Source organism: Sinohyriopsis cumingii, chromosome 1 (genome assembly GCF_028554795.1).
Source record: "Sinohyriopsis cumingii isolate HCF-2022 chromosome 1, ASM2855479v2, whole genome shotgun sequence".
Classification (NCBI taxonomy): domain Eukaryota; kingdom Metazoa; phylum Mollusca; class Bivalvia; order Unionida; family Unionidae; genus Sinohyriopsis; species Sinohyriopsis cumingii.
In genome coordinates, this window is record NC_142961.1 from 146,174,317 (window position 1) to 146,186,181 (window position 11,865).

The 11,865-nt window shown below is 34.8% G+C and overlaps 1 protein-coding gene across 1 annotated transcript in view; it reads left to right on the forward strand.

Annotated features, from left to right (window-relative positions):
* LOC149808100 (uncharacterized) overlaps positions 1 to 4,962 on the forward strand; it is an 83,535-nt gene extending 78,573 nt beyond the window's left edge. The window contains exon 17 of the mRNA XM_089973474.1: positions 1,555 to 4,962. Coding sequence (XP_089829600.1) covers positions 1,555 to 1,674 — 120 coding nt within the window. The 3' untranslated portion in view covers positions 1,675 to 4,962. The remainder of the gene's footprint in view (positions 1 to 1,554) is intronic.
* Positions 4,963 to 11,865: the final 6,903 nt, after the last annotated feature.

The following is an 11,865-nucleotide window of genomic DNA, read 5'->3' on the forward strand; positions in this document are numbered from 1 at the left end:
TTAGTTAATCAGGACCCTTATAGACAAGGAAAGCATCCCAGCAATGTGACAGATTATCAGTTAATCAGGACTCTTATAGTCTGAAAGATTAGCATCCTTGCAATGTGACAGATTATCAGTTAGCCAGACCCCTTATAGTTAGACAGCTTATCATCCTAGCAATGTGACAGATCATCAGTTAACTGTGCCTCTTATAGTCAGACAAGATCAGCATCCCAGCAATGTGACAGATTATTTGTTAATCAGGCCTCTAGATAGTCAAACTAGATTAGCATCCCCACAATGTGACAGATTATCCATTAACCAGGCCCCTTATGGTCAGATAAAATCAGCATCCCAGCAATGTAACAGATTATCAGTTAACCAGGCCTCTTATGATCAGACAAGATTAACATCCCAGCAGTGTGACAGATTATTAATCAGGCCTCTAGCTAGTCAGACAAGATTAGCATCCCAGTAATGTGACATATTTGTTAACCAGAGCTCTAGATAGTCGGACAAGATTAGCATCCCAGCATTGTGACAGATTATTAGTTAATCAAACCTCTAGATAGTCTGACAAGATTAGCATCCCAGTAGTGTGACAGATGATCAGTTAACCAGGCTCCTTTTAGTCAGACAAGATTAGCATCCAGATGTTATTAGTTAATCAAACCTCTAGATAGTCTGACAAGATTAGCATCCCAGTAGTGTGACAGATGATCAGTTAACCAGGCTCCTTTTAGTCAGACAAGATTAGCATCCAGATGTTATTAGGTAAAAAGTCAAACAGGTCTTGGTGATAGATGATGGTCCCAATAAACAACACTTGACTGACAGCTTGTATTAGGTAGGTGGTGTTTTACTGACAGCTGGTGATGAGTTGAGTTTGACTTACAGCTAGTGGTAAGTGAGTTGAGTTTGATTGACAGCTAGTGGTAAGTGAGTTGAGTTTGATTGACAGCTAGTGGTGAGTTGAGTTTGACTGCTAGTGGTGAGTTGAGTTTGACTGACTGCTAGTGGTAAGTGAGTTGAGTTTGAATGACAGCTAGTGGTAAGTGAGTTGAGTTTGACTTACAGCTAGTGGTGAGTGAGTTGAGTTTGACTAACAGCTAGTGGTAAGTGAGTTGAGTTTGACAGCTAGTGGTAAGTGAGTTGAGTTTGACTAATAGCTAGTGGTGAGTTGAGTTTGACTGACTGCTAGTGGTAAGTGAGTTGAGTTTGACAGCTAGTGGTAAGTGAGTTGAGTTTGACTGCTAGTGGTAAGTGAGTTGAGTTTGCTTGTAGTAAGTGAGTTGAGTTAGACTGACTGCTAGTGGTTACGAGGCAGATGAGCTTGACTTAACAGCTGGTGGTAGATAAGTGGCGTTTGACTTTTAAAAAATGGCTGATAGGTGGAGTTTGATTTACAGTTGGTGTGTGTTAGCTGTAGCTTGGGGAGTCGTTAATTGTTTACTTAATAAATGTCGGATACATTACTTGCATCTCTGACAGTGAACACCTTATTGATTTGTCACCAAGCAAATACATGTACAACACTCTAATTCTGAATTTTTTTTAATTAATTTTTTCTAGACCCCTGGACGGCTGATTCACAAGCTTGGGGAGGGTGATACCACCATGAATCAGGAATATGTCGTCTTTGATATTAGTCAGGTCCTACCACTGTGCCTCATTTCGTACGAAGTCACCTGAGAACGTTGATTGTGATCAGCAGATTTATCATATGGTAGACATATGTCTTACCTGTAGAATGCATGCCAGTAATCAGAAAACATGTCCAAAGCAAGGCCATTGTCATATGCTGAATTAATTTAAATTTATCTGCATTATTTGTTTGTGGTTTTGTAAAATTGTATTTCAGTTTTGTTGAAACCTGATTCATGTTTTTACAGAAATCACATAAATATTTAAATTAAGTATTTAAATTTGTTGTTTGTAGCAGCCACAAAATGCACAAAGATGATACCTCACAAGTAAAAGCAAATCTTTAAAGCATGAAATCCATACTGGTTATCATGCAAACAAGTGAACTTGTTCATATGTTGGGTTTTACTTTTATTTCAGCCTTTTTGGTAAAACATTAATTTATACTTGTGAATAGGTTCAGCATAATCTATGTAGATCTTTATTTTGGAAAAATCTGTTTGATCCCATTATTTTGTTGCGATATATAATAATAGTAATAATAATAATGAGGACTTTGTATAGCACCTAATCTTTAGAAGCTCTAAGCACTTTACAACATTAGACAACACCTCTAAGATAAAAAACACATAATGCTATGATTACAAAAACAAACACCATGAAATTATAAAATTAGAAAATAGAAGGCTTTGTTAACAGATATTTCAGCTTATTTAACTCAAGTAAAAAAAGGGAAGCAACTGTCAATGCCCATAAACAAACAACAGATTAGCAATATACCTCATGATATAAATGATTGGGACATTCTGATTAATGTATCAATAAGATTTTTGGAGGATACACGGGTAGCAGCAGTTGGACAAATTGTGTTTCTTTCCAAGGAGGTTTATCATGAACTGACAATCGTCAGGTTCAGGCATGTGTCCATGGCAACATTATATGGTTTTGAAAGTTCCACAATAAACTATGAAACAATTTATTTTCATATAACCTTAAATATTGAATATTACAATATCGACACACATTCAAACCGTAATAAATATCATTAAATAAAACTTGCTTCATTTTGCACAGGCACCTTTCTGTCAAATTAAAATAAAAATGTTATCTTTTATTAAATATAACAAGTATCTTTCTTTTAATGTATTGATAATGAAAACTTGTTAACTATGTTTAATTTTCATAAAATTTTAAAGGTATTGCATGATGTAGAATAACCATTGGATGTACACAGATTTTCAAACTGTATGAAGAATTTATGGGTCCTATTAATATTCTATGGTTGTATTTTAAAGAGTGCTCTTTGTGCAATAAGATTATGTTTAATTATGCTTTGGTAATGAACACTGAGAGTGGTATATATACCATTTCCTTTAACTGACATAAAATATAGAGTGTTATATATTATTTCCCTTAAATGACAAAAGAGAAAAAGTGGTATATACCATTTCTTTTAACTGACATAAAATAAAGAGTGTTATATACAAGTTTATTTAAATGACATAACATAGAGAGTGTTATATACCATTTCCTTTAAAAGACATAACATAGAGAGTGATATATGCCATTTTCTTTAACTGGCATAACATAGAGAGTGGTATATACCATTTCCTTTAAATGACATAACATAGAGAGTGGTATATACCATTTCCTTTAAAAGACATAACATAGAGAGTGATATATGCCATTTCCTTTAAATGACATAACATAGAGAGTGGTACATACCATTTCCTTTAAATGACATAACATAGAGAGTGGTATATACCATTTCCTTTAACTGATATAACTTAGAGAGTGGTATATACCATTTCCTTTAACTGATATAACTTAGAGAGTGGTACATGTATGTACCATTTCCTTTAACTGCATAACATAGAGTGTATATACCATTTCCTTTAACTGACTTAACATTGAGTGTGATATAACCATTTCCTTTAACTGATATAACTTAGAGAGTGGTATATACCATTTACTTTAACAGTCATAGCATAGAAAGTGGTATATATCAATTTTTAAACAGACATAACATAGAAAGTGGTATAAACCATTTTTTAAGGGACATAACATAGAGAGTGGTATATGCCATTTTCTTTAATGGATATAACATAGAAAGTATATATACCATTTTTTTAAACGGACATAACATAGAGAGTGGTATATACCATTTCCTTCACTGACATAGAGAGTGTGATCAGATAAAGTTCGGGGGGGGGGAGGTTTATTGGTTCATGTGCCTTGAATGTTAATATTATGTTTACTGTTTATCATATGCACACATATTTGGTACATACATATTTGGTACAGGGCCCCCAGTGGCCAAGTGGTCTAAAGCGATCACCGTTATGGATCACTGCCATCTCACCTATGTCTGCATGGGTTCGAGTCTTGGGTTCAGCCTAAGTGGGTATGTGAGAAAGCTTGCCAGTAGCTTGTTGTGGGTCGGTGGTTCCTTCCTGGGGTTTTCCTGGGTTCTTCCTCCACCATTTATTCTGGCCAACATGTATAGCCTATCTTGTGCTGAATAATGGCATTAAACCCTACAACAACAACAACAAGAACATATTTGGTACATATATATTTGGTACATACATTGTCTTGCATGAATTCAATTTTGTTTGGTACATACATTGTCTTGTATGAATTCAATTTCATTTGGTATATACACTGTCTTGTATGAATTCAGTTTTATTTGGTACATACATTGTCTTGCATGAATTCAATTTTATTTGGTACATACATTGTCTTGCATGAATTCAATTTTATTTGGTACATACATTGTCTTGTATGAATTCAGTTTCATTTGATACATACATTGTCTTGTATGAATTCAATTTTATTTGGTACATTGTCTTGCATGAGTTTAGTTTTATTTGGTACATACATTGTCTTGTATGAATTCAATTTTATTTGGTACATACATTGTCTTGCATGAATTCAATTTTATTTGGTACATACATTGTCTTGTATGAATTCAGTTTTATTTGGTACATACATTGTCTTGCATGAATTCAATTTTATTTGGTACATACATTGTCTTGTATGAATTCAGTTTCATTTGATACATACATTGTCTTGTATGAATTCAATTTCATTTGGTATATACATTGTCTTATATGAATTCAGTTTTATTTGGTACATACATTGTCTTGCATGAATTCAATTTTATTTAGTACATACATTGTCTTGTATGAATTCAGTTTCATTTGATACATACATTGTCTTGTATGAATTCAATTTTATTTGGTACATTGTCTTGCATGAATTCAGTTTTATTTGGTACATACATTGTCTTGTATGAATTCAATTTTATTTGGTACATAAATTATCTTGTATGAATTCAGTTTTCAGTATATTTTGTTGAAATAAGTACCTGTTTTTCAAAAGTGCCTTATCTGGGACCCAATTTTACTCAAATATGTTCTCAGGTTGCAACAATAATCAGATTCAGACTATGAGTACAGAATTACTAAAGGTCACACCCCCACCCCAATTTATATTGTTAGATCCAAATTTTCACTACATACAAGTACTGTACAAGAGACGGAAAAGGAAAATAGGGTGTCCTTCCTTTTTTTAAAATATGATATCACTGTAAGAAGACCTTAAACCCATCAAGGATGTTATTAATGTAATTTTCTTATTCACAGTAAAAGTTTATTTTGCAGGTCGAAAATTTAATGCAAGCTCATGAATTTATTTTTCAACTCTTTATATGCCAGTATTGAGATGAATGTTCAACTTCAACCAAACTATGACCTAGCGACATACACTCCATAACATAACAGTTGTTTAGAAACTCAAATAGAATAAACACTTGTTGTACTAAAACAATATGCATGATAATATTTTCTGTAACATACGAATAATCTAATCCTGAGAAAATGGTTTAATGGCAGATTCCTTCACAAACCAAACTATACATTCCAGGCATGAATTCCCCCCCCCCCCTTTTTGTGTTTCTGGGGTTGTGTTTTTGAAGAAAAAAAATGATGATTTAATGTTGTTATTACTGTAACACAGATTGATCTTGTTTCAATAATGGTCAAAATTTTTAAGAGAAAAAGAGTTTGTATATTTTATATTGAATGAATGGAATCTAAAACAGATGTCTGTATAGCATTATGTCAAGGCATTTCACAGAGGTCTATACAGCATTATGACAAGGCATTCCACATATGTTTATACATGTACAGCATTATGTCAAGGCATTTCACATATGTCTATACAGCATTATGTCAAGGCATTTCACAGATGTCTATACAGCATTATGTCAAGGTTTCCTACATTTATAAAACATAAATCTTTGATATTGGTATTTTCTCAAAAATGGAGTTGATTTTGTTCTTCTAGTAAGTTTGAAGATGGTACAATTTTGTGTACAGATAATTATTAGGGTCATTCATCAAGATGCAAGATCCCATATGTCTGTCTGTCTGTCAGTCCATCTGTATGTCTGTTCATACTTCTTGTAACCAGCATAGCTCTGCCAGCCTTACACATAATTTCAGTGTGAATTGCCTATAGATGTAGGTGTACCATTTAATGGCATAGTCATTTCAATTTGGATGGAGTTACTGCTCTTTTTTCATCAGTATTCAATGTCCACTGCAATTGAGCCTGGTAAGCAAACATAGATCTGGAACCACTCAACATATTCTGATGGAATTTGGCATGTAGATTCTCTCATAACATGAGATATGTCATTTATGGGGTTTATTTTTCTCATTAGCTCTGTTCTGGCCTTTGATAATTATCTTCACTGAGAATGTTGCTTGTAACCACCATAGCTATGTAAAACCTTGTACATATAGCTGATAATCATTTGGTAGGTGAACTGCCTATGGCATGTAGATGTGCCTTTTATTGTTTATTTTTTTCAGATCCTGTTTTGTTGGAGTGATAGCCCTTTTCCCATAAAATATTGAATCTTCACTACAACATTTCTTTGCGACTAGAATATCTCAGGAACCATTCAGCATGATATGTACATTGTCTCAAGACCTGGATTTGGTCTTTAGGGGTTTCATCTTGTCAACTCCATTTTGGATAGAATGATGACCATTGGCAATTAACTTCAGATTTTCACATAGAATATTTGATGTAACCAGTATGACTAAAAATCATTCAGTATATTCTCATGTAATTTGGTAAGAATGTTGTCTGATACATGCATTTTGGGGCGTTAGTCTCATTTCTGAGACTTATGGATTTGGTATGAACGTTGTCTGATGCATGCATTTTTGGGGTTTAGTCTCATTTCTAAGACTTATGGATTTGGTATGAATGTTGTCTGATACATGCATTTGTGGGGTTTAGTCTCATTTTTAAGACTTATGGGCCCCTGATTCTCCTTCTCCTGAACTTGGTTTCTGCAAGATGGCTTCACTGAAATTTGATGGATTTTAAACAGATTTAGCATGTGACATCAGATTCATGACCTCTTGAGTGGCTTTGGTTTTCAGCATCCCATGCCATGGTTACACATACATCCATTGGGACATGTTTACACATACATACTTTGGGCTATGGTTACACATACATCCTTTGGGACAAGGTTTCACATATATCTTTTGGGACATAGTTACACATACATCCTTTGGGACATGGTTACACATACATCCTTTGGGACATGGTTACACATACATCTTTTGGGACATGATTACACATACATCTGTTGGGCCATGGTTACACATACATCCTTTGGGACATGGTTACACATACATCCTTTGGGACATGGTTACACATACATCTTTTGTGCCATGGTTACACATACATCTGTTGGGCCATGGTTACACATACATCCTTTGGGACATGGTTACACATACATCCATTGTGCCATGGTTACACATACATTCTTTGTGCCATGGTTACACATGCATCCTAAGGCCATGGTTACACATACATCCTTTGGGCCATGGTTACACATACATCCATTGTGCCATGGTTACACATATATCTGTTGGGCCATGGTTACACATACATCCTTTGGGACATGGTTACACATACATCCATTGTGCCATGGTTACCCATACATCCATTGTGCTATGGTTACACATACATCCTTTGAGACATGGTTACACATACATCCTAAGGCCATGCTTACACATACATCCATTGTGCCATGGTTACACATACATCCATTGTGCTATGGTTACACATACATCCTTTGGGCCATGGTTACACATGCATCCTTTGGGACATGGCTACACATACATCCTTTGGGACATGGTTACGCATACATCCTAAGGCCATGGTTACACATACATCAATTGTGCCATGGTTACACATACATCCATTGTGCTAAGGTTACACATACATCCTTTGGGACATGGTTACACATACATCCTTTGGGACATGGCTACACATACATCCTAAGGCCATGGTTACACATACATCCATTGTGCCATGGTTACACATTCATCCATTGTGCCATGGTTACACATTCATCCTTTGGGCCATGGTTACACATACATCTTTTCGGACATGGTTACACATACATCCATTGTGCCATGGTTACACATACATCATTTGGGACATAGTTACACATACATCCTTTGGGACATGGTTACACATACATCCTTTGGGACATAGTTACACATACATCCTTTGGGACATGGTTACACATACATCATTTGGGACATAGTTACACATACATCCTTTGGGACATGGTTACACATACATCCATTGTGCCATGGTTACACATACATCCTTTGGGACATGGTTACACATACATCCTTTGGGACATGGTTACACATACATCCATTGTGCCATGGTTACACATACATCCTTTGGGACATGGTTACACATACATCCTTTGGGACATAGTTACACATACATCCTTTGGGACATGGTTACACAGACATCCTTTGGGACATGGTTACACTTACATCTTTTGGGACATAGTTACACATACATCCTTTGGGACATGGTTACACAGACATCCTTCGGGACATGGTTACACATAGATCCTTTGGGACATGGTTACACAGACATCCTTTGGGACATGGTTACACTTACATCTTTTGGGACATGGTTACACAGACATCCTTTGGGACATGGTTACACATCCTCATCACTTGAATTTCTGCAGCATAATACCATTAAGTTTTGTTGCATTAAACCAAAATTTTGCAGACATGGTAAAAACTCTGAATATTTTTTTTTCATTATCCCACTGCAATAACAGATAGGGGCCTACTGCATTGCTGACATTTATTTCTGTAGTTCCTTCTTGAATCCATTTTAGTGTAATAGCAGACGAACTATGGAACATCAAGTCATGAAAGCCTTTACACTCTATCATGATAGCATTATCATCAAAACAGGTAGAAGTTATTTCTTGATTTTCAAGGTATTACTTCAAATTTTCAATTTTTTTTACTGTTTAGAACTTTGGACTTGTACTTTTCAACAAAAACCTACCAAAATCCAATTGAAACAGAAAAATGAAATTTGATTGGCTTATATTTATTTATATGTAGTTGACCTGATTAGATTTTGAGACCATGACAACAATTTTTAAATTTGTTTCTTTAAAAAAATATCTTGGAACTTTTGGACTTTATTATAAGAAAAACATTTTGAGCACAATTTATGAAGAATCATACAAGGTAGACTACTTAAATTTGGTATGCAACTTAATATGCATAAATAAATGACCTGATTACATTTTCTTGCCTTTAGAGCAATTTGTAGTATGTTTCTACAGCTTTAGATTTTTTGGGCTTGGATTGTTTTCCATCTGCTTTGGGGACATATGTATTTTACAAATACCAGTTTAGCTTTAGGTGTTCCACATTATCATTAAAAGAGTTATTGCCCCTGATTGTTCCTAACTGCTTTCTGCAGCTTAATTTTATTTTAGTATGTAGCATTGCAGTCAAAGTTATAATGCACGTGTATATTGATGGGGACTTGAATGAGATGTACTTACAGTATTCCACTTCAGCATTTTCAGGAGTTATGGTCCTGAATGAGTATCTTCTCTGAACTTTAGTTTTCGAAAAGAATTCTTCTGTGTAAGACCATGCCGAGAAAATTGTAGAGAGCGGGATGCAGCATTGCTACGTGCTCTTGAAGTATGTCCATCCATCGTGCAATAAACGAGATGGAAAATTGTACGGCCTATATTTTATAAATAAAGAAATAACTCATGTTCAGTTTACTCTCCACTTCTGAAAAGAAATATGAGAGCACTGAGAGCATATCCTTGAATAAAACGTAACTTACCTCTCAAGAATTTCATGGCACTTGGTACAAGTGTGGTACTCGTAAATTAGCTTCCATTGGCATATGAAGCGGACTCTGTATCTAAGTACGCACTAAATTTTAAATAATAATCCAACCGTGCATGTAGTGAAATTTGTAGTGCTAACAATCGTCTCTTCTTCAGTTACTAGAAACACCGAAATACACTGAAAAATCGAAATACACACCGAAATGCACAATTATTTACATCTTTTGGGTGTATATAATGGTGTACACATATATATTATAATTTGTAATTGATTTAATAATAATAATAATAAGCAAAGCAAACTATGAAGCAATTTTAATCGGAATTATTTAACTTTTACCAATTTCGGGTGTAATCCATTTATGACGTCACTCGGTCGTACTTGATTTTACTAGATTGGACAGGTAAGATGAATCGCGAATCGGTCAGATTTTAAAATACAAGAGTGAGATTATGATTGTAAGAACCCATCATGTGTATTTTTATATGTTTGGTGTAAATTTCATATACTTATGTGTTTTAAAGTAAATGGAGACGTAACAGACACACAAAACCAGGTCAAAGCTGTCAAATCAAGTATGACTGCATGACTTTCATTGCCCTAATAGAGCTATAAATAGAAAAATGTAAAATGATTCCTAAAAAAAAAAACAACACGAAAATCAAATGTTATTTTTCTTTGTTAATATTATTAAAACACATACAAATCATAATACATATATCTTCATGAGTATAAGTATACACAATATGTGTATTTCGATGTTATTTTGGTGTAGTTCGGTTTTTGAGTGTATCGCGGTATTTGTAGTAACCTTCCTTCGTTGTCGACACGACCATTCCTTCATACAAAGATTTTGACACACTAATAATAGGGACGTATCATTTCATGTAATAGATCCAACATACAGTCTGCCAATTTTAATTTTGACGCGTGGTGCAATTTATACATTTCAATTTTCAGTCCTGTTGAGAATCTTTATAAAGTAATTGCACACAGATATTGAAATAGAGGAGTACGGTCATACAAGTACAGTGCGTGAAAGTCGCACTTAAATTTTGGAGGGCAGAGAAACTCCACATAAGTTAACCTAACCAAAATATACGGAAACTTTATTTCGTATGAGAAAAAAGTAACAAAAAAAAAAAAAACAATTGAAGAGCAAAACAAGTTGTATACTAAAATGAGACGAAATCTTTGAAAAGAGAAAACGGAACTCGAAGAAAGTGCTGATCTCTTATCTGTTAGGAGATTTTGTTTCAAATTCAGTGCAGAAAGACACGTCGATCATATTAATTGACTAAGTTTTATATATTTATCGCAAGATTATTTTAAGTCGTAATTCAGTCTCAGATAAAACAAATGTCTAGACGTCGTAAGGATATAACTGGGATGATTCGAGAATCCTGTACATGTTTTTGTGTTATCAGATATAATTTGATTTGGAATCACTCGAATGTCAGACACTGGAGCTGGATTCCATATCCGTTTTAGAATGGAAGCTTATTAGTCAATAAATATCGTACACAAGAACAAGAAGAAAGATTAAATATTCAGTCATATTTGTAAAAAAATAAATAAATCAAAATTAAGTTTGAAATTTATAGGGTGGCGTATGCCCAGTGCCCTCTTGTATCGCTGTCCGATTTTGCTCAGATTTAATGATGTTGACCTTGTAACTGACCAGTAACGCCGACGTCCATAGATACTGAAAACAATATTGCTTTCATTTGATGTCGACGTTCTGAAATGGGTCTGCTTATATCCTTTACTGCAGTAACTAAGGCGTCCATGTTACTCGGGTTTTAAAGTGGTGGGAGAGAGCGGCCAAAGTTGGGCACGGTGGAATTGTTTCTTATACTCCCCATGGGATGAGTCCGTGCACGTTAGCTACGATAGATCGGAAGTAGGACAGTTAAGTTTATTTTCGTTGGCTTAATGGCACTTTTATCACATGATTGACCATATCATGTGGAGGAAATGGCACCTACGTGGCTTTCCCATG